The sequence below is a fragment of the Heterodontus francisci genome, chromosome 1 (genome assembly GCF_036365525.1).
Source record: "Heterodontus francisci isolate sHetFra1 chromosome 1, sHetFra1.hap1, whole genome shotgun sequence".
Classification (NCBI taxonomy): Eukaryota; Metazoa; Chordata; class Chondrichthyes; order Heterodontiformes; family Heterodontidae; genus Heterodontus; species Heterodontus francisci.
Window position 1 is genome coordinate 128,852,423 of NC_090371.1, and position 24,340 is coordinate 128,876,762.

Sequence of the window (24,340 nt, forward strand, 5' to 3'; positions counted from 1 at the left end):
GAATTGCTACAAGGGACCGTCTAAGAATCCTGGTATAAATATCCAGTTTTTAAAACCTTTGCTAAAAGATAGTTTCCTGGTCCTGCACCTGGGAAATTAGATTGACTGAGCTCCGTAAAGTTAGTGTAATCAGGTGGGGAGCAGTGTCTGCCTCCTGTCTGCTAATTTAACGGGTTGGTACATCTGGGCCTGGATTTTGTGTGGCCCCCTGAGACAGGTAGGGTGATGGGAGGCACACAGTTTCGCGGCAGGGGGGCCCATTACCTCCCCGTTGCCAAACAATCTTCCCAGGGCAGGATGGACCAACGACAGACTTCCTGGCACAAGGCCAATTGAGGCAATTAAGTGGCCTATTAAGGGCTTCATCCTGCCTCCACTGGGATCTTGCGAGTGGTGGGGGTGCCTCTGTCATGCGGGGAGGATGCCTTACAGTACAAGGTGCAGTATATATTAACAAACATCATTACCCCACAGTTATCTTAACTCAAGGTTCAGAAATTAGTTATAAAGAGGGCATGCTCTGCTCTCTCGGTTTAGGATGTCATCTCAGCTCTTTGTTAAGAGAGTATCATGTTGAAACTATGCCCAGGTATTCACTGAGCTAAATGTAATTTAAGTGTTAGCATAAATCTTCTCGATCCCTATGCAAATGAGGGAACTGTTCAAGATCAAATCTACATGGGGGCAAATTTTAACCTAAAAAAGGTCGGGTTTGGGTTAGACGTTTCCTGACCCAAATCTGCCGCTAACCCACCCATTTCTGGCTTTAACTGAGGCTGGAAAATAGGTGGGCGACCAACCTGCTTCAAGGAGGCGAGTTGGCACTTTAACTATGATATCATTGTCATTCAGCCTTCCCTCCTCGCAGGCATGCCATCCAAACCTGAGTCATCCAATTAGCACCATTGGCATCTGATATCCCACCAGGCCTACGATACCCGGTCCTCCTACCCCAGCCTGTGATTCTCCCTCCAACTTCCAATACCACTAGCGTGAAGGTTCTAACCTCCCCCCACCCTGAGATCAGCAGCATGCCCAATCGACACCCCTACCTTCCCCTCCGATCATCCCTCCCAACTGAGCCTTTTGTTGCCCTGATAAACCACCTGTCCTCCCGCCCTGATCGACCACCCTTAACCCTGATTGACATCCTTCCCCAGCATGTAGTTATCTGCTTCTGCAGCCTTTCCCCACAATTTTCTCCATTCACTTAATCTATCAATATCTGTTTTTAATTTTATGCTTACAATGCTGCCTATCTTTGTTGTTGACAGATGATGGGATAGAAAGCCACTATCCAAATTTAAGTCATTAATAAATAAAGTGAATTGTCGAGGCCCCAACTCAGATCATTGTGGGACACCACTAGTCACATCCTGCCAATTAGCAAACTTACTCATTGGGCTGGATTTAATGATGAAGCCGCCGATCCCACTGTCACACTGGAAGCGGATGTGGCTCACATCTGAGCCAGGAGTCACCGGCTGCATGCAATCCAGTGGCGGCCGGCGAACAAAGGGCAATGAGGTGCAGGGGCCAAAGAATTATGTGGTTGATGGCGGGTGCGGAAGTAGTGACACTGGCGTCAGCTGACGTTGCCATTTTTTAAGGGCTGTCAACCCTGCATTCAATGTATTAATAGTATTTCCAGAGTGCTGAAAGGCTGCAGAGCAGTGATGGACAGTGTAGCCGGGTGGCCCCACGTTTTAGTGATGTCTCCCTGCAGGTTCTTTTACAGGTTGCCAGGGAAAGGCAGGATATACTATTCTCTAGAGGTGGGAGGAGAAGAGCTGAGAGCCTGACTATGCAAGCCTGGCTGCAGATAGCGAAGGAAGTCAGAGGCCGTGGAGTCACACCTAGGACTTGGATTCATCGTCCCAAGCAGCTCATTGGCCTCACCTGAGCAGCAAAGGTTAGCACCTCTTAAAGTCTTCAGAGGAGGAGGGGACATTGGGTGGACAGGGAGTGCCCACCCAGACATGTGGAAAGGGTCAGGGGTTGCAGACAAGCTGCCTGAGGCATAGCTAAATGGTCCTGAAAGGAAGCTGTTTTCCAGGGACCTCGTGAGGGTCTCTAATGACAAAGGGCCAGATGCAGGAGGCATCTGTGTGCTCCCATCCATCACCGATGGACAAACACCAGCATAAGATATAGGATTGTTCTCACTGGGAGACCAACAGCATTCATTCATTCTTGTGTCTGCAGGAGAAGAATGCACACAATTGCAGAGAGTGGGTCAAGACGGGTGGTGGATTGCCAATTCTCCATGTCCTGAGCCCGATGGAAGAGGAGGCCATGGAACTGGCTGGGCCGCAGGAAATATTCGAGTAAAATAGTTTTTAAAAAACAAAATAAATAAATAAAAACAGTGAGTAAGGTTGTCAGGGGGAACAAGGCTGCATTTGCAGTGATGGAGCCATGCTGCTCATCAGGCATCTGGGATCTCCAACATGGGGGCGTGTGCTTTGTCCGGAGGGTAGACCCTTGATCCTTCAAAGTCTCTGTTCTCTCATGCAGATCACATAGAACCTATTTGAAGAATCTCAGACTGTGGGAGAGACTGTCACCTCTGAGGGGGAGGAAGGAGCCTCTGAGGGTCCATCGCCATCTCATACCCCCGCAACCTCCATTAACACAGATGTGTGGCTATGTGCTCGCAGTTAGATTCAGGTACACAACCTGGTGAGCACAGTGCACGCTCGCCCGAGCAGCTAATGGAGGCTGTGACAGCCCAGGTCTCTGACAGTTGGAGGACTGTGGGAGGCCAGGCTTATGCCGAGTCCCAGGCTCATACTGTGCCTCTGGTTTTGGCAGCTTCATGTGAACTGCTGCAGCTGCAGAGAGAGGTCAGGCATCATCTGGCAGAGATGGCAGAGGCTATGCGTGCCTAAGCTCAGAGATGGAGGGGTCAACCCAGGCCTTGAATGCAACACTGTTTCTGACTGGTGCAAAAGTGACGTTCTCCATTGAGAGATTGGCAGCTCTCCTGGAGGGCCACATCCAGCAGAGCACTCGGTGGACTGGATTTAATAGGCTCCCCGGAGACAGGCTAGGAGGAGGGGTGGTCCCATAGAATTGGGACGGAAGACAGGGTTGAGGGCTTGTCACCTTCTTGTTGCACTGTAATTGAGTCAGGGGCGGGAAAGGCTGACGATGGCTTTCCTGCCCAGGGGCCGATTGAGCCCTTTAAAAGGCCTATCATTAGCTACTGGGTGCAACTCCAACAACACTCAAGAAGCTCGACATCATCCAGGACAAAGCAGCCCGCTTGATTGGCACCCCATCCACAAACATTCACTCCCTCCACTACCGATGCACAGGGGCAGCAGTGTGTACAAGATGCACTGCACCAAGGCTCCTTAGACAGCACCTTCCAAACCTGTTGCTGGGTCAAAATCCTGGAACTCCGTTCCTAACAGCACTGTGGGTGTACCTACCTCACATGGACTGCAGCGGTTCAAGAAAGCAGCTCACAACCACCTTCTTGAAGGCAATTAGGGATGGGCAATAAATGCTGGCCTGGCCAGCGATGCCCACATCCCATGAATGAATTAGAAAAAAAACACTGGCCTCTTTCTGCCACCGCTGGAATTAATCTCACCACGTGAAGAGGTCACCCAGTAAAACGAGGGTTTGTGGGCAATCTGTGGGCCACAGAGGGGCCTGGTGGCAAACAACCTATCTCCTGTAACAACCCCCACCCCCCCCCCCCCCCCCCCCCAAACCCCACCACCATTGCACTCACTGCCCACCCTCCCCTCAGTCTTCATCACAGGGTTCTGTCAGACTGGCTCTGGCAACCCCTTCTCGATAACCTGAGGTTTGCGTCTCCAGCGTTGGGCCTGGTTTCAAGGCTCTTGTTGTACTGGCAGTGGCCACCGCTCCTGGTGCTGCTGCCAATACAGCTGACCAGTTGATCCTTTGATTGGCTGGCAGCTCTTGGAGGCAGGATCTCTGTCTTTAAAGGGACAAGGATTTGAGCACCGTGCATTTAATTGCTCGAGCGTTGTTAAATAGAGCCAGGGAGGCTCCTGAATGGCCGAGACGGGATTCCAACCGCTTTCTTGGCCCAGTGTCGGGAGCCCCGCCAGCTCCACTAAATCCAGCCCTGCGTCTGCAGGACATTTGTGCAGACCTGCATCCCCTCATCTTGACTTCAGCTCAAGGCAGCAGTGGTAAGACAAAATGAGGACAGGGGACCTGGAGTTGCCACCTGGTCCTCCACCCTCTCAGGTCAATAAGGAGGCTCAAGTTTGCCTTACAAAGGAGGAGGAGCCCACTGCTGCTGGGGGCTCCTGTCAGGGTGCTCCTAGTGTGGACAGCAGTTCCACTGTCACTCTGCTAGTAACGCCAGGGCCGCCATCATTCCTGATAACAGTGTGTGCTACTGCTTTTGTGCAGGAGGACGCCAACATGCTATGGTCCACCAGGCCTAAGGCAACCACAGGACAACCACCAAGGTCATCCCTAGCCAAGGGACAGCAAAGTCAGCAGCCTGCCTCCACTTCAGCTGACTGCATGGGGTGGGGTGGCACCTTGTCGAAGTGTATTCAAAAGAATGAAGAGCACCTAGAAGCACGGGGTGGATATTCATGGATGAATGTGTATGGTAGATGGAAAGGGTAGCTTTTCCTGTCATGGTCAGTTTCCAACAAACAAGATCTCCTTCCTATTCCATATGGCCTTTGGAGCTTTATTTCAATCCCTCGTGGTGAGGGATCATGCTGCAAGGGGTCCAGTCTGGAGCCTTGCCAGCTTAGCTGATCGAGCGTTTGTTCCCTGAACGAAAGAAGGCAACAACAGGGCTGCATAAAGTTGAGTCTTCATTGGTCAACGTATAACTGACAGTATGGATCAAAGGAAATGTGAAGTATAAGGGCATCGTGAACCTCCCTTGCTCATATTAAGGTGTCTCTCCTATTGTCCCTGCTTGGCCAGCATCCTCCTCCGCATCCTCATCATCTGAAGTGGCAGCATTCTCCTTGCATTCCTCATTGTTCAATGCCTCCCCCCATAGAACCAGGTTGTACAGTGCACAGTAGACCACCACGATACGTGAAACCCTCGCCGAGGCATACTGAAGGGCTCCACTGGACCGATCTAGGCACCTGAATCTCATCTTCAGCAGAGCCATGCTCGTGAGCATTTTCCCTTGGCAAGTGTTGTAGCTCTCATTTGCATCTATACGAGGGCACCTCACAGATGTTAGTGGCCATGTCCTCAATGGGTAGGCCTTGTCTCCAAGGATCCATCCCTGAAGGTATGTGGGTGGCTGGAAAAGTTCTGACACTTGGGACTGCCTCAAAATGTAGGCATCATGACAACTTGCTGGGATCTGTTTATGGTGGTCACAGGCCAGTTGTACATTGAGCGAGTGGAAGCCCTTCCTGTTGATAAAGGCCACTGGCTGGTGTTCAGGAGCCTTGATGGTCACATGTGTGCAGTCAATGATACCCTGCACCTGGGGAAATCCAGCGATGGTCCCGAACCTGATTGTCCTTTCAGCTTGAGAGTTGGGATCCATGATGAAGTGCACATAGTTGCCAGCCCTCCTGCACCGAAGGGCCGCTGACTGAGATCTTACACGTGCCCAGTGGATCTCTGGGATGATCCAGAGGTGTAGAAGTTCAGTGTCATGGTGCCCTTCAGTGCTACTGCCATTGGATTTTAACCATGTCGCCTGGGGCACAGCTCATCCTGCACCATAGCACATAGGACAGTGACAGCCTCCATGGAGAGGCGGAGTCTTCTTTGGCACTGCAAGTAGTCGAGCCTTGACTGGTAAACCCTCTCCGGAGGGTAGCTTCTTCTGCATAGGGGAGACTGCTGGCTTTCTGCTCTCTTCTGCACCCTTCTCCACTGTCTGAAGGCCGATGCTGACCCTGTTGTGGTCTCGCATGTCGTTGCAGTGCCGCTGCAGGTGACTGGACCTCCCTCCCCCTCTGCTGCACCTCCTTTTCAGCAGGTTCCCCTAAGCCTGGACAAGTAAGATCCATGATAGGTGGCATCTCCCTAAGTATAAGGCCTTCACAGTCAGCAGCTACCCCCTCTTTCCCCCCACTTGTCACTTCTGATGAGGTGGCACTTGCCCGTTGCCCCCCTGGAATGACACCCTTGCAGTTCTGGGGTCTTTATCCCCACTCCTCAGGCAATGCCTGAAGTCCGATGCCCTCCCTTCTCCATGCCACCTGACAGTCGCTGCTGCCTGTCCTGATGGCCTCCCTTTCCAGCCAGCACAGAACTCTCGCCTCCATGTTGCCTCCTTCAACCAGGCGAGGCTCTGAAGCCCCATTAATCCCATGCGTCATTAATAAAATTTAAAACTAAGAATAAAATCATTGCCAGTAGGCCTCTTAAGCACCTTAATTGCCTGCCCGCCGCATCGACGTCTGATCTCCACCCTCCATATTTACTGCCATGGACAAAATCAGAATGGGTTATCACGAACTGACGTCTCCTGTCCCAATTTTATGCCCCCACGCCTCCGTTCCCAAAGTCCGCACAAAATTCAGCCCATTATCCCTACTTTCTGTCTCCTGCCACTCAGTCAATTTCCTAATCAGGTCAATAATTTGTCAATAATTTCTATGGGCTACAGTTCTGACTAACAGTCTCTTTTGAAGGACTTTATCAAATACCTTATGGAAGTCCATATAAATAATATCCAGCGACATTTCCCTGCCATTACTTCAGTCACCTCTTCAAAAAATTCAATAAGTTTCGTCAGACATGACCTATCCTTTACAAAATCCATGCTGGATCTCTCTGATCAGCTGGAAATTTTCAAGGTGTTCAGTCATTCGCTCATTAGCTATAGACTCTAGTAATTTCCTGACAACAGATGCTAAGCTAACCTGATTTCCCTCTTTCACTTTTCTTAAATAGCGAAGTGACATGCACAATTTTTCAATCTAAACGGATGGTTCCGAATTGAGAGAACTTTGGAATATTATATTTAGGGCATCTGCAATGTGCTTGCCTAATTCCTTTGAAATCCTGGGATTGAAACCATCTAGTCATGGGGATTTGTCACTCTTTAGTGCCGTTGTTTTCAATGTTATTTTGCTTATGTTAATTTTGGTGAGTCAATCTTAGTTTTCTTGGAGTGTTTGGCATGTTGACTTCTTCCTCTACTGTGAATACTGATGCAAAGTAATTATTCAACATGTTTGCAATTTCCTCGTTTTCATGACAATATCACCGTTATCTGTTTTCAAGGGGACACATTGCTCCTGACTACTCTCTTTTTCCTAATATAATTGTAAACGTTTTTTGTGTTGATGTTGATATCCCTTTCAACTTTCTTTTCATACTCCTTTTTGTAGCTCTTAACATCTGTTTTGTCACCCTTTGCTGTTCTTTGTTTCTTTCCCATTCACCTTTTTGCATTTTTGTATGTTATTTCTTTTAGTTTTAATGTTGCTTCTTACCTTTTAGTCATCCATGGCTGTGTTCTCTGGCGAGTAGAGCTCTTGGCCCTTAGGGATATAAACTGGTTCTGTATCACATTCTTTTTTGAACATCTCCCACTGATCTTCTGTCTTTTTCCCCATGAAAAGATTTGCTCAGTTTACTATGGACAGTCTCAGCCTCATCGCATTGAAGGCAACCTTACCTAAACCTAGAATCTTAAACCGGTTTTGCTTGTCTCCCTTTCAAACATTAGTGTTGAGCACTATTAGTTAAATATAAATAAATTTAAATAGTTAAAGAACTGAAACTAGAACTTATTCCTGATTTCATATTGCAAGATGCAATGAAGTTCCAATTGGCATGGTGTTTACCATAATATATTGCTTAAATCCAGGTCTTAGAGTTTTCTGTTAAATATATTTAATATAATCTGAAGATTAAATGAATTGCAGCTATTAAGATTTGACTGAATATTTTTTAAACAAAGGTTTTGATTCCATAGAAACCCTCTCTAACTCACCAGGTGAGGGTTTAACATATTTTTGCAAACAAACTGTACACATTTTTGGAATTAATCAAATTTACCACCTTTGGATAACAATGTACACATATAATGTAAATTTCAGACACAGAAGCCAAAAAACTACCTTTGTGGCCAAAATGTACCACCAGACGTATAAAGCATAGGTCCAAAAGGGAATTCAATGTTTAAAATATATCACAAAATTTATACCCATGTTGGCTGCAGTATAAAAATTTGTTGTTTGAAAGTGTTTCACTAGCAGTTTACATGTGAGTATTTCTAAGGGTCAGAAACCTAGTGTCACGGTCAATTTATGTCTTATAGTGTATCAGACATTAAGTTGATCTGTACCAATGTACTAAATGATATTAAACCCGTACTAAGAGAATTGAACTTCAGTGATTTTCACTGCAATGTGTATAACAGCACTAAATGCACTCCACAAAGTATGGCTAGCACTGTAAGTCAGCTGTGACACATCTGTATCTGCCACCATTTCTGACCAATATTGCCTCACTCTGAGTGCAGGTCATGTTGTTACTTCTCAGTGTCAAACATAAGGGATGTACTTTCCACTGGAATGTCTAAGAGTACATGGCACATTAGTTTTCAATGCGTGTTTTGCAGTCATTGAGTGATTATAAAAATTTATAAGTAGTAAATTGTAGAATTCTATGCATTAGTGTTCCTAATGTGTGTGACTTAACAATTAAGGCACTATATTCAGCCATATACAGGATAAATACACTTATAAAATCTGTTTGTTTTTACTGCAAAACCTGTGAGTAATCATTACAAATATGGTTGAATATAAAGCTTTGGTAAATGGAACAAGGCATGGATTAGAATTCTGCTGTTTCGCTTCTACAAACTAGAATTGAAGTGTAATGAGGGAGATGGAAGAGGCCAATTTCCTCCATTTGCTATTTGTAATAAATTATATAGGTGTGAATAAAGAATGCAATTATGATTTCATTACAAATAGTCAACTGAAGAAATCCCTGTGAATCTCACTCTTACAGGTGTTAAGGTCTCTGGGTGAGCTTAATTTAGGAGCAATCACAGTATAAAATTGATGATTAGTTCAACAGTCTCACTTGAAAAGGCTATAAACGAAAATAGTTTGAGATACAAAGATGTCAAACCTTTGCAGTAGAAAGGGATGTTTGCAGTTTAGATACATTTTAAGGTAAGGAAATCTCTACATTGTAACAAATGCATGCAAAAACTATTTAAGTTAACTATGAAGTGTGTAAATACATAAAATGGCTCATCCAATTGCACTGCTAACTCTCATGTCAACAAGTAGGTATGTATTGAAGAATACTATTATAAGATAATCTGTGTGGGGAAATGCTATAAAAATGTATTTATATGAAGACATAGAAAGCAATTCGATCTATTAAAGCAAAAAAGGCTAAAAATAAAACGAAAACCGAGCATCTCATCTCTAAGAAAGAGAAATGTGTCAAGAGAATAGGAGTTGATTTAGTTGGTTCCAAACTCAGACCAAAGAAAATCTAAAGATGGAAAGATAGCAGACTTGGGGAAAATAAGAAGGAAGATAATTGAATCAAAAATGGGCCTGGGTGAACTGGTGGCATGAACATCTTCTTTATCTGTTGCTTGTGACAGTTCTATATGAAATGAGCTTGAGCAATCTCAATCCATTTATTTATGGATACAGGACAACTCTGCAGCACAGAATTTCTCACAGTATGGCCCTATATTTGTGTTGCCGTGACGACACACTGTGAAGACAGGTTCTGTGGGTAATAGAGAAATGTGTGCTGGTCTAATAAGCAGTGCTGAGACTAGGTTTATCGCACAATAGTGGGGAAGAGTGGAGGGAATTTACTCTATATGCTATAATCTATTTGGGAGTCCTCAGCCCAGATATTAATGGGGAGGTGGGGGGAGTGTGGTAGCACGATTTTCAAGGCAAGGCTTCATTTAAATAATTTTCTGCAGACTTCCATCCGACAGCTGGTAATTGGCAGGCAGGAGCACAAACAAATGGCAGGAGGCCAGGGATCCTTGGGGACGGTTCCCCTAGTTAGTAAAGGCTGAATGCTCCAGGCCCTGATTGGGGCTGGGGGAGAAATGAACATGGACATCAAGGTCGGATTTAGGAGGGAGGGTGGGGAGTGGTGGAGGACATTTGGTCTGCGATTGGGGCTGCGGTGGAGTAGGGCGAGGACAGCAGAACTGCAATGAGGAGAGGTTGAGCCAGGATATCGGGGCTATGATCGGAGCTGGGGTTGGTGACGAGGACATGGGCTGCAATTGGGAAGGTGGAGCAAGGACATTGGAGCAGCAATCAGGGTTTGGTGGGGGGGAGGGGGAATGACGGTGAGGTTATTGAAAAGACAGGAATGGGGTTGAGTGGTGGTTAGGTTTCTCAATGCCGATAGTTTGGTTTAACCTCCCCATGGTCTGCCCCCCCCACCCATCCCTCATCCCAAACACTGACCCTCTGCCGCTGGCTACTCAATTTGGCCGAGAAATTACTGTTGCTGATATTAACAGATGCATACATGACGCTTTCATAATTGCCCATTTGTTTGTAGTGATGTCAATTCATTTAAAATAAAGTGGTCAACACAGAAAAATAATGGACAGAGGAAAGTCATACAAAGGCATTAAACATTCACCTACCATTACCACCAATAGTAATTTCCAGGTTTTTATATCTATGATTCAGCATTGTTTATGCCTGCATGTGTAAATGGGGGAGGGGCAAAGGCTAATGAGGATCTGCTCATCTGCTTTATGAAGGAGTAGAATTATTTGTTTCCTAATTAGAAACGCTAAGGGGGTCGTGGCAAGGGGGCCCGGAAAATACTTTGGGAGACGCCCGCTACGGGCCTTGACGCTGCCCAATTTTACGGGCAGCGGCAAGGCCTTGGGGCGGCCGCCCCCGCCATTCGGCGGCAAAGTCTTCATTTAAATAAAATTAAATCAATGCATAAACACTTACCTTGTCCTGACAGCCATTCCATGTCGATAGTCCAGCCAGTAGCTGGAACTCCAGTGCCTTTGGATCTCCATTTGGAGATCTGAGGCATGACACTGGTAGGGAAGGGGGAGGAGTGAATTTTTCAGGACGGGGGTGGTGGGGAAACGGCAAAAAACAAATGCGATTGGTTGAGGGGATGTTGTGAAGGGATTGAAGGTTAAAGGGAAGAAAGTTCGGGGTGCAAAGGTCGTGATCGAAAACTTCCTTTTTTAGTGGGGTATAGTACAAATAGTAAATGGATTATTCATTGGGGGGTGGGAGAGGGGATTTTAATCTTTTGACAAACGTGTCCCTTTAAACATTTAAATGGCTCTGAAGGGCATAAAGCCCTTTAAAGATGGTGCCAGCGCCTGTGCGATGACACTGGACGCTGTTGCCAGGGATGGTGCCCCTGTCCCCTCTACGTCATTGGGGATGGACGGTCTGTCCCCTCCATGCTAATGAGCCCCCGCGCAAAATATTGCAGAGGCACCATGGCACAAGTCTCGTGCGTGTGCCGTGCACTTTCTGAAGCTCGCTGCCGGCTATAAAAATTCAGCCCTAAATGTTTAAAACAGAAGATACTGGATGGCTGTCACTAGGAATTAAGCATTGAACTACAGTGATGTATTTTAAAGCTAAACCATTCATAGTGATCAGACACAAGTTCATTGAGAAACACAGATATGTATTTAATCCCCATATCAATATTAGGGCTGAATATCTTACCTTGAGGTTGTTGCTATATTGCTATTACAGTTCTTTAAGGGTTAATAAAAGAAAACAAGAAGGAATTCTACCTGTACTGTACATAATGTTTGAGCTAGTGCACATAGTAGAGCCAGTAAACCAAGTTAAAAAACCCAAATGTGACAGGAAAGATCACCCGTGACCATCTGTCTATGGCGTTCACATCAGCCAAATCTGGGATTTTAATTTTCAGTTGTGATGTTCGTCGCCGTAAACGTCCCTTCTTCTGAACCATGTGCCTTTCGAATGTGCTTCTACCATAGCCATCCCTGCTTGTAGCTGGCCTTCTGTACTGGATGCTGGCACTGTCATAAGAAAACATGGTTGCTCTTGGATCATTGACACGTGTCAACACCTTGGAAGGGGCGACTTCATTCCTAATTTCAAGAGTTGTTAGGAGAATATTTCCATGGGCATCCACCTGTGTTGAAAAAAAAAATATTCTGAGAAACAGAGAAGCATGTTGATTTATGCAATGCAGTATAGAGCTGATGTTACTGCTTGTGCAGAAGCAGGGGCACTTCACAAACTGAAGAGTAATCAAGTGTCATTCCTGTGTGAAACCTATGGCAATCTTGATGGAACAATTGACTTCTTACATGCACCTTGTAAGGGCCTGTAAATTCCATTTGGTCAGCTGTTCAGTGGAGCGCTTGTTGTGCCCACCAGTCTGCCTGGGCACTGACCCTGTCCAAAATGTTGGGCATGGGTTCATAAACACCTGTTACATTAATGGCATTTCCCAGGTGTTCACCTCATGGGACTCTGGAAGTTTGGAATGGCACCCTACTTCTGTATGGAGGAGAGAGCTGGGGAGGGTTGGTCAGGCCAAAACCGCAACGAGAAAGCTTTCATCCTGAGGTACTGCTTGCTGCTGTTACTTTCTTAGAACAGTATTGTCCAATACACAACCACTACCCACATGTGGCTAGTTATGAATCCAGCTGTGGCAATTCATTTTTTGATCAGTAAACAAAAATGCCTAATGTGTGTAATGCTGCATGTGATCTCAATAATCATCTGCATGGTGTAGCCTGGGGTGCTTTAACTTTTTATGTGTTTGTTGGTAAAATGGTAAGATGAAAAGTGGTTTGCGAGTGTTTTTTGATCATTGTGAATGTTTTATTTCTTTGATTACTGAATGGTGGTAGATAATTGTTCAGTAAATATATACGTGTGAAGTACATTGATCTATATTGTATGAGTGTATTAAGGTACTAAAAGTAATGCATGTGACTAAAGTGATGTCATCATGGACACAGCTGTGGCTAGTCAGTGATTTCTGTTGGCCAACACTGCCCTAAAGGCAACCAAACTCTTTGACACTGACAGCCATTGCGAAATTACAATGCTGTACAGCAACTACACTTGCATTATGACATTGCACTATGTAGGTTTTTGGGGGAATTGGTAGTATTTCTAGCTGGTCAGGTTATTCCACTAGTACTGCCTTTTATTGTGATATCATGATGGGAACAGTGGTGGGGGGGTGGGGGGGTCGCAGGCAGACACGCACGTGTCCGTTTCCCATTCAAAATCTGCATTTGAGCCTGAAAGGATATGATAGCTGAATGGTGATGGTACTGGACAATCAGCCCTGCAGCTATGAGTTTAAATCCCACCATTGCACGTAGTGAAACTAAATATCATGAATCTGGTAATTTCTGATTTAGTAATCTTCTTTAGAAGATATGGATATGCTAGAATCTATTATAAAGGATGTGATAACGGGATACTTAGAAAATAATTGTAGGATTGGGCAGAGTTAACATGGATTTATGAAAGGGAAATCATGTTTGACAAACCTGTTACAGTTTTATGAGGATATAACTAGCAGAATGGATAAGGGGAACCAGTGGATGTGATGTATTTGGATTTTCAGCAGGCTTTCGATAAGGTCCCACAAAGGAGGTTAGTAAGCAAAATTGGAGCACATGGGGATAGTATACTGACATGAATTGAGAATTGGTTAAAGGACAGAAAACAGAGAATAGGAATAAATGGGTCATTCTCAGGTTGGCAGTGACTAATGGGGTACTGCAAGGATCAGTGCTTGGGCCCCAGCTATTCACAATCTATATTGATGATTTGGATGTGGGGACCAAATATAATATTTCCAAGTTTGCTGATGACACAAAACTAGGTGGGAATGTGAGTTGTGAGGAGGATGCAAGAGCGCTTCAAGGGGATTTGGACAGGCTAAGTGAGTGTTCAAGAACATGGCAGATGAAATATAATGTAGAAAAATGTGATGTTATCTATTTTTGTAGGTGAAACAGAAATGCAGAGTATTTCTTAAATAGAGAGAGGTTGGGAAGTGTTGATGTCCAAAGGGACCTGGGTGTCCTTGTTCATAAGTCACTGAAAGCTAACATTGCAGGTGCAGCAAGCAATTAGGAAGGCAAATGGTATGTTGGCCTTTACTGCAAGAGGATTTGAGTACAGGTGTAAGGATGTCTTGCTGCAATTGTATAGAGCCTTGGTGAGACTGCAGCTAGAATATTGTGTACAGTTTTGTTCTCCTTACCTAAGGAAGGATATACTTGCCATAGAGGGAGTGCAACGAAGGCTCACCAGACTGATCCCTGGAATGGTGGGATTGACCTGTGAGGAGAGATTGAGGAGACTGGGTCTGTATTCTCTAGAGTTTAGAAGAATGAGAGGTGATCTCATTGAAGCATACAAGATTCTTATAGAGCTCGACAAGGTAGATGCAGGAAGGATGTTCCCCCTGGTTGGGGGTAGGGGGTTGGTGGGTGCAGTTTAGAACTGGGGACAAAGTCTCAGAATAAGAGGTAGGCTATTTAAGACTGAAATGAGTAGGAGTTTCTTCACTCAGAGGGTGGGAAATCTTTGGAATTTTCTACCCCAGAGGGCTGTGGTGGCTCAGCAATTGAGTATATTAAAGACAGAGATCGATAGATTTCTAACTATTAAAGATATCAAGGGATATGGGAGAGTGCAGGAAAATGGCATTGAGGTAGGAGATCAGCCATGATCTGGTTGAATGGCAGAGCAAGCTCGAGCGGCTAAATGGCTTATTCCTGCTCCTATTTCCTGTGTTCCTATGTTCTTATGAGCCAGAAGCTTATCTTTGTATTGAATAGGATGCTGAGGATATTAACAGTCTGATTAATCTGACAGAGGCCAGGGAGTTGATGGCAAGGGGATAGGGTTTGTGGTTGGGACTGAAACACTGGCTTTGATTCCGAAATTGCAGCTCGTCCAAGATTGGCCATAGGACAAACAATCTGCTAGAAGTAGTGGGGAGGCCAAGTGAGCTGGTGGAGAGGTTGAGCTGAGTGTTATCAGTACACAATGCAGAAAGGTGTTAGAAGAGGATGGTGTTGTTAACCATATCATAAGCTGTAAAGAATCTGAGGAGGATGAGCTGAGATAATGCACCATCCTTCAGAAGAGACATTAAACCGAAGCCCAATCTGCCCCCTCAAGTGGATGTAAAAAATTCCATGGCTCTATTTTAAAGAAGAGCAGGGGAGTTATTCCCAGTGCGCTGGCCAATATTTATCCCTCAATCAGTATCACAAAACAGATTATCTGGTCATTATCACATTGCTGTTTGAGGGAGTTTGCATTGCACAAATTGGCTGCTGCATTTCCTACAGGCTGGATTTTGTGATGCTGGCGACTCTCCCAATGCCAGGCTGAAAAGGCGGGGATAACTGCCTCAGACTTTTTGAGCTGCCCCGGCGCGATCCTACGTTGTTCAGGAACCCAAGTGCCCAGCGCTGGGATCTCCTTCCCTTTAAAGATGGGAATACCGCCTCCAAGAGCTGCTGGCCAATCACAGTGCTGACAACCCAGCAGTATCAGCACTGGTCACTGCCTGTACTTTTTTTTTGTTCATTCATGGGATATGGCCGTCGCTGGCTAGGCCAGCATTTATTGCCCATCCCTAATTGTCCTTGAGAAGGTGGTGATGAGCTGCCTTCTTGGACAGATGCCTTGGACATAGGCCCAATGCTGGAACCCCGGATTTCAGGTAAATGAGGCGGGGTCATCAGGGCCAGTCCGGAAGGCCCCTGCGAAATGGTGTGGGAGGGTCTTGTGAGGGGTGGGGGGAGGGGCGGGGTCCAGGGAGGTGCAGTTTTTGCCAGCGATGGTCCTCCATGGGGCATAGGTTGCATGAAGGAGGGCCCCCCAAGCCTGCAGGGAAGGCGCCTGGTATTTAGAGGCGACCTCCCTGCGTGGCGGAGGCACCACTTGCTGTTAGTTAAATCCCAGCGACAGGGAGAAGAGGCCCTTAAGTGGCTGTTAATAGGCCACTTAGGGCACTCAATTGGCCTCTGAGCGGGAAAGCCATTGACCCGCCCTGACAACATCGCTTGGACATGGGGAGGTGAGGGGCCCTCTGCCTCTCATCGCGATTCAATGTGCTCCCCCCCACCTCTGACCCCGTCTCGGGGGACCCATAAAATGCAGCCCGACATTACAACAGAGACTGCACTTCAAAAAATACTTCATTGGCTGTAAAGTTCTTTGGGACATCCTGGGATTGTGTAAGGCAGCATATAAATAAAAGTCTTTCTTCCTTTAAAACCCATTCACTCATTAACTTTGTCCTTGCTGACCTACACTTGTCTCCAGATGCCTCAAATTTAAAATTCTCTTCTTTGAAATCCTTTATGGCCCAACCCTATCTCCCATCCTCCAGAGCTAATTCATTCCTCATCCCCACCCCCCAGAGGTATGGGTGTTAACCCCCTCACCTGCCTCTCAGCCTTCTCTTCTTCAAGGAGAACAGTCCCAACTTCTCCAATCTATTTTCATAACTGAAGTTCCTCATCCCTGGAACAGGCATGCTCCTCCAGGTCCCATAAGGAAACCTTAGGCAATCCCTACCTCATGCTTCAGCTTTCCCCTACCCAGGATTCCTCTCCCAGTACACTTAACTTCTTCTGGGGAGAAGACAGACTTGAGATAGAAGATCCATAAAGCCTGGAGAAATGGCAGAAACTAAAATATAAGGGCTCAGATTTTGCTGCGAGTGACAAAGGAATGGCTTTCGTCATTCACCTCGCATACAGTACCCTCAGAATGGGCTTGTCAATGGAGACTTCTGCTCTTCTGCTGTCTGTTTGAAGTTTGTGGCCTCTAAGGGGATTTGTGGTGTCTGTGAGCAGGGCAGGAAGCAGGGAGGCTGCTCAACCAATCAAACTGAAGAATCCTCACTGATGGCAAAGCAGGAAGTAAAGACAGGAAATATAAATTACATTTAAATCATTGTCCAGGAAGCAAAATAAAGATTGGGACATAAGCATGGGATGAAGGGAAAAATATAAAAATGCAAAACCAAAATCTATATAAAAATTATTTCAATTTTTATTTTTTAAAAACATGCAACATTAATTTTCTTAGGGAATGAGACTCCATAATTATAAATTTAATTTTTCAGTACAGAGAGCTTGTTCAGCAGTAATTATGACTTACTACGGCGCTAAAGACTCAGTTACTCCCAAGTGAACAAGGCTCAAGTTTTTCAACAGTCTTTGGTGAGCTATTAATGGGTTATTAGCTTAAATTCTATGCAGATTCTAACAGTGAAGTCTGCAACAGTGTGTCCTGTGGATGAGCAGGGTATCACTGACAGCAACTTCCATACTTCTGTGTTTAACTGCACATGTGCAGAAGCTAGAAGTTGTCAGTTTTATCCAGTAATAATGGTGTGACAGCCTCACCATTATTAGTACAGCAAAATCTGAACCAATATTCCCCAACCTATAGGCTCCCAATTGCTAGAAATCAGATCTTGTATGTTCCTTTGTTAATATCTTGGGTTAGATTTTCTAGTTAAATCAGAGACTCAGGGAGAAATGGGGCACTGTGGGCTTCATACCCACCAATTAGTTTGAAGTCAGCCATATTCAGACTACTACAGTACATAACAAGATGTAACATTCATACTGGGTGTTCAATGCACTGTGGGTAGAAGATCTGATACTTTACACTGCCTGTGCTGGAAGAGAGCATCAGAAAATCCCCTCCTACTCAGCCAAAAAATAATCTTGCATAAACTCCATGAAATTGTTACAAAATCAAAATACTGCTGGAAATCTGAAATAAAAACAGAAAATGCTGGAAATACTCAGCAGGTCAGACAGCATCAGAACAGTTCTGATGAAAGGTCACACAGAGCTGAAATGTTAACTCAGTTTTTCTCTCCACAAATGTGTAGTATAAGGACATGTAAGGGTTAATGTTGGAGACAGTGAGAGCAACCCCTTTCTTCATAGAGATGATAATGTAATAGTCACATGGTAATGGGCTTTGGAAGAAGAGAGTAGTAGCATGAAGGATGCTAGGTAAGGAGGTTTAACAAGAGTGTAAATAGTAATGTATATAATAAAGAGATAATCTATCCTCCTAGACTTTATCTACAATTCCCTAGCTCTGCTACAACTACTACTACAACAACAACATGCAACATGGAGACACTAATTAAAATGACCAGAGAATATTGAAAATCATGTGAAGTAATGCCAGGAAAACAGCAGATCTTGTCAGGGGACTGCTACAAGCTCCAGAGCTGCTCTGCAGCTGAAGAAGAAGTTGCTGAGTCAGTTGTGCAGGCTTTCAGACTGCACCACAGAAGTGTGGCAGTCTGCAATGAAACATCCAGGTCCAGCGATCGGATATCGAGTCTCAGCAGCAGACGACAGTCCAGGATCGGGTGAAGAATTTCAAAGGGCATTCTTGGCTAATGGTGCACTGGATTGAAAAAGGCAGGGAGAGTGGTCAATCAGGAGAAAAGGCGATTCGGGAGTCGGGCAGAGATGGCAGCCATTACTCAACCAGTACGTGGAGAGAAAGCAGGGGAATAGTCGGAAAGCGCGGGAAAACCCCAGAAAGAGTGCGAACACCTCCATTAAAGCCAATACAATTTAAAAACAAAGGAGAACACCCTAAAAAGCCTAACAAAGCATAAGAAACAGAATGGATTCGAAATTTGGAATGCCTGAAAGTTTCCACAATCAGGAAGGTCCCAATAAGGTACAAAATTGGTCCTTATGGAGAAAAAGATTCCTACGATTTAGAATTGCTTCCCAACTCCATACTAAATCAGAAACAGAACAAGTAAATACCCTTTTATATTCTATGGGCTATATTGTGAATGACATGATTGTGAGGCAAGGGATAAATGAGGCTTCTGATAAATTGATGTGCTGCAAGCCTTCGACAAATATTTCAATTTACGCAGTAGCAAAATTTAACAAGCAAGTTCAGAAAAGAGGTGAATCCACAGATTATTTTAATAAATGATCTGTACAGATTGGCAGAGGGATGTGAATATGCAGAATTAAAGGTGGAACTGATAAGGGACTGAATAGTTGTGGGAATAGCTGATGAATCTCTGTCAGATCTCTTGCAGTCCAAAGTTGACCTTCCACTCAATAAGGCAATTCAGATTGCATGACAAGCAGAAGTACAAAGACAAAACAGCTGTTCTGTGCCGGGACCATACCAGCGCAATGGAGCCAGGAAGACCCACAAATGGGAGCAGTGTCCTATTAATAAAGCGAGTTCTTCATCTGTAAAAAGACTGGGCATTATGGAAAAATGTGCCAGAGCAAGACCTCCTTGTTTAAAGTCATGAAGCAGAAGACTTTCACACAGAGAGCAGTGAATGAAGTGCATCAATTTCCAGCAGTAAGGGAATCAGGAGATTTCCTAGGAGAAGTTAATGACCCAAATCAAAGACTTTGGATGGTGGATATCTACATAAGCGGACACCTAATAAATTTTAAACTGAACACAGGTGCTAGTGTCACAGTTCCGTCAGACCAAGAGCCATGGTTGATGAGACATTGCCTACAACTGGTGGGGACACAGTCACGTGGTCCAGGTGGGACCCCACTGAAAGTGAAGGGTAAGCTTTGAACAACTCTCCAATATAGAGGGAGACAAATTATGGAAACCTTATACGTCTTGCAAAACCAAGAATTTTCCTTGTTAAGTAGAAAAGCATGCTTAGACATGCATCTGATCCAGAAGATTGATTAAGACAAACAGCCACAGGTCGCTTCCAAGCAGACTATCCAAAACTTTTCACAGGCCTCGGAAGACTCAAGACAGAATATAGAATCACACTTAAGGACAATGCCAGGCCAGTGTGTATCTTTACACCCAGAAGGATATCTCCCCCATTGATGAATCAAGTTCAAGACCAGTTGAAAGAGATAACCAGAAGGGGAGTCATTTCTCCAATTACACAATAAACAGAGTAGTCTTCAGCCATGGTTCCTGTCCTGAAACACAATGAAACTCATGTATTTGTGTGGATTTAACGCAGCTTAACAAAGCAGTGGTGCGCGAGATTCACCCAATGTCTACAGTAAATGACAGCTTAGCGAAATTGTCTCAGAGGACCATCTTTACCAGACCCAACGGCAATAGTCGATTTTGGCACGTACCCTTAGATGAGACCTCTAGATTACTAACCACATTTATAACTCCATTCGGGAGGTTTTGTTTCAATTGGTTACTGTTTGGGATAACATCCGCACCAGAGATCTTCCAAAGATCTATGTCTACCATCCTAAAAGGGTTCAAATGAGTTATTTGTCACATGGATGACATCCTGGTACATGAACAGTCAGTAGAGGAACATCACCAAAGAGTTCGAGCAGTTCTACAATGGCGTCAAGAAGCAGGGCTAACACTGAACGAGATGTGTGAATTTTCCATGACTTCAATTTGTTTCTTGGGACACATAGTAAGAAGTAAAGGTATAATGGCAGATTCACTGAATACATGAGCCATTACAGCATTCCCTACTCCAACTTCTGTTTAGCAACTCCAAAGATTCCTAGGAATGGAATAGTTTTTACCATATTTAGTGCGAGTAACTGAACCACTAAACCAACTTCTCAGAAAAGTGTGGCGTTGGAGTTCACATCAAGAACAAGCATTCCAGAAGATTAAAGATACGCTCATATCACTGGACATTTGGCACACTATAACCCTACACTACCAAAGACGATAACGGCAGATGCCTCCTCAATTGGGTTAGGGGCAATCCTTTTCCAGGAGCAACCTGATGGTTCTCGTAGGCCAATATACTGTGCATCTAGAGATTTGTCCGACTCAGAGGCAAGGTATGCGGTAATTGAAAAAGCACTTGCTGTCACATGAGCATGTGAGAAATTTTCTGATTATATTGTTGGCTTGAGAGTTGTCGTCGAGACAGACCATAAACATTTGGTATCTTTGTTGGATGAAAAGATCACAAAAATGCCTCCAAGAATCCAAAGATTTCCTTTTAAGATTGATGTAATATGAGACCATATATGTCCAAGGAAAGATGCAAACATCTGCTGATGCCTTATCAAAAGTGGCGGTAGATGGTAGACCATCTGACATAACAAGATGTGCATGAAATAGAGACACATTCATTGTATACTGCGCAAAATTTGCCACCAAACATACAGAAATTGCAAGAAATCTATCAAGCCCAAAAAAGCGAAGAAGAATGTATTCACATAAGGCAGTATTGCACACAAGGGTTGCCACAAGAAAGTCCTTGTGGGAAAATGATGAAAACTTTCTATGAATATAGAAAATACTTCACAATTATTGATGATTTGCTAGTTTATAATGATAGACTAGTTATTCCTAGTTCACTGTGATCAGACATCTTAGAATGCCCAAATCAAGGCCATATGGGAATAATGAAGTGCAGAGCAAGGGCACAATCATCAGTGTGGTGGCCAGGAATATCTAAAGACATCGAAAATCTGATCCAGAACTGTCAGATCTGTGCAATACAAAGACTAGAACAACGGGAACCTCTGTTAACTACCTTGGCAACGTCTTGGGATGGATTTATTCATGTTCAACAGAAAGTCCTACATAATCATCATTGATTACTTCTCAAGGTGGATGGAAGAGGTGGTTATATTCAACTATAACCAAAGCAGTTATGAGTCCTACAAGACATCTTTGCGACACATGGTATCCCTTACGAAGTATTGTCAGACAATGGACCATAGCTTGCGAATGAATGTTTCAGTTTGTGACAAGAATTTATCAATCTACACCAGTGATGTGTGGACTATCATCTGTAGAGTTACTGATGGGCAGGAAGATAAAAACACAACTTCCTGTTTTGCCTAAAAAAAAATGCTTCCAGGATTGAATGTCTAGGACTACTAGAGAGAAAAGACTGGGAAAACTCCTATAGAAGGCAACAAACTCGAAATTACACAAAAGATTTTGTGTCAGAGACTTACTGAAATGGAATGAAGGCCAAAGAGTATGGATACATGACCTAGAAAGAGAAGATACAGCAATCCACAGAAATGAAAACTACCAGAGTGGTACACACAACAGAAGGGAACATATGTCGAAATAGGAGAAACATTATCCCTGTTCCCCAGAAGCAACAGTCAATCATTCATTGGGAAGATTCAGATGAAGTTGAACAAACCCAAAGCAAACAGAATACTACAATCCTTAGTAGAAATCAACCAAGTCAGTGGTCCAGATTCACAAAGAAGGTTACTGATCATCCCACTCAGAATGGAACAAGATCGGGGAGAGTTGTGAAACCTATGAACAGAATAAATTTGTGAAGCCAGAGACTTGGGAGCGAGAAAGGGTAGTAGGTTAAGTCAAGAATGTAGATATGTTTAAAAAAATGTTGGATAAAGACCTTGGGGCAGATGTAGTATGAGGACATGTAAAGGTTAATGTTGGAGACAGTGAGAGCAACCCCCTCCCACTGTAGAGATGATAATGTAATAGTCACATGGTAATGGTCTTTGGAAGAAGAGTGTAGCAGCATGAAGGATGCTAGCTAAGGAGGCTTGAGGAAATTGTAAATAGTAACGTATATATAATTAAGAGTTATTAGTTGACCTAATCTAGACTCCTAGACTTTATCTACAATACCCTAGCTATGCTACAACTACTAATACAAGAACAACAAGCAACAAGATACAGCCTGATCTGAGTATTTATAGCATTTTCTGTTTTTGTTCCATAAAATTGTTTCTGTTTTTCAAAAATGACATCAATTCATTTCATTTTTATTCTGGTCAATTAAAAGTTTTTCCAGATTAAGAGCCTCCTTGTCAAAAAGATCCGAATCTATTCAAACAATTCCATATTGATTTAATTGTTTTGCCTCAATGATCTATGGCAGATTACTATTATTGGTCTTCTATTTGTGCTGTCATGCATTTCTATTCTATCCCTCTGCGGATACGGCTGGCATTTTATGGACTGTCAGATCCTCCCTGACTAGTATACCATTCTCCTGCATTTAATTTGTTTTTATCTCTTTTGAAATTCTGAGACTGCTACAAAGCTTATGTCTGTTCTCAGCTTTTAGCCACATACAATAAATGTTTAGGCTCTCCTCTCAGTACTGATCTTTACTCAATGGGAGAAAGGATCAGACATTCGTGTGCATAGATCAGCAAACTCAATTTGCTGTATCCAATTCTGTGATCCGTGCTGCATGCTAGGAGCAGAATCTAAAGAAGATTTACCCGATTATACTATAGGCCCCCCAATAGTCAGAGGAGCATATATGTAGGGAAATCACAGATAGTTGTAGGAATTATAGGGTTGTAATAGGTGATTTTAACTTCCCTAATATTGACTGGGACTGCCTTAGTGCTGATGGATCAGGGGGAAGAATTTGTTAAGTGTGTCCAGAATAGTTTTCTGAAGCAGTATATGGATGGCCCGACAAGAGAAGGGGCTACACTCGACCTCTTCTTAGGAAATGAGGATGGGCAAGTGGTTGATGTGTCAGTGGGGGAGTACTTTGTGACCAGTGACCATAACTCTATTAGCTTGGACGTCTGGCAAGTGGGAGGCTTTTAAAAGTGATTTAGGAAGAGTTCAGGGCCGGCATGTTCATGTCAGATGGAAGGGCAAGACTGGCAAGTTTAGGGAACCTTGGTTGACGAGGGACATTGAGGGTCTGGTCAGGACAAAGAAAGAGGCATATGTCAGGTATAGGCAGCTGGGATCGAGTGAGTCCCTCGGAGTATAGGGGATGTAGGACTACACTTAAGAAGGAAATTAGGAGGGCGAAAAGGGGCCATGAGATTTCCCTGGCAGATAAGATAAAGGAGAATCCTAAAAGATTCTATAAGTATATTAAGAGTAAAAGGGTAGCTAGGGAGAGAGTAGGTCCCTTTAAAGATCATTGTGGCAATCTATTTGTGGAGCCACAGGAAATGGGCGAGATCTTAAATGAATATTTCTTGTACGTATTTACCGTGGAGAAGGTCATGGAAGCTAGTGAGTTCAAAGGAGGGAACACCGATATCCTGGAGCATATCAACATTACAAAGGAGGATGTGTTGCAGGTTTTGAAGCGCATTACTGTGGATAAATCCCCGGGGCCTGACCAGGTGTATCCTAGGATGCTATGGGAAGCAAAGGAGGAGATTGCTGGGGCCCTGGCAAAGATTTTTGTATCATCATTAGCCACGGGTGAGGTACCAGAAGACTGGAGGATAGCTAATGTTGTGCCTTTATTTAAGAAGGGCAGCAGGGATAAGCCAGGGAACTACAGGCCGGTGAGCCTTACATCAATGGTGGGAAAGTTATTGGAAGGGATTCTGAGAGACAGGATTTATATGCATCTGGAAAGGTATGGTCTGATTAGGGATAGTCAG

General features: G+C 44.3%; 1 protein-coding gene across 1 annotated transcript in view; it reads right to left on the minus strand.

Annotated features, from left to right (window-relative positions):
- Positions 1 to 11,757: 11,757 nt before the first annotated feature.
- The window catches only part of gabrb1 (gamma-aminobutyric acid type A receptor subunit beta1), a 458,334-nt gene continuing 445,751 nt past the window's right edge, over positions 11,758 to 24,340 (minus strand). The window contains exon 9 of the mRNA XM_068058329.1: positions 11,758 to 12,105. Coding sequence (XP_067914430.1) covers positions 11,758 to 12,105 — 348 coding nt within the window. The remainder of the gene's footprint in view (positions 12,106 to 24,340) is intronic.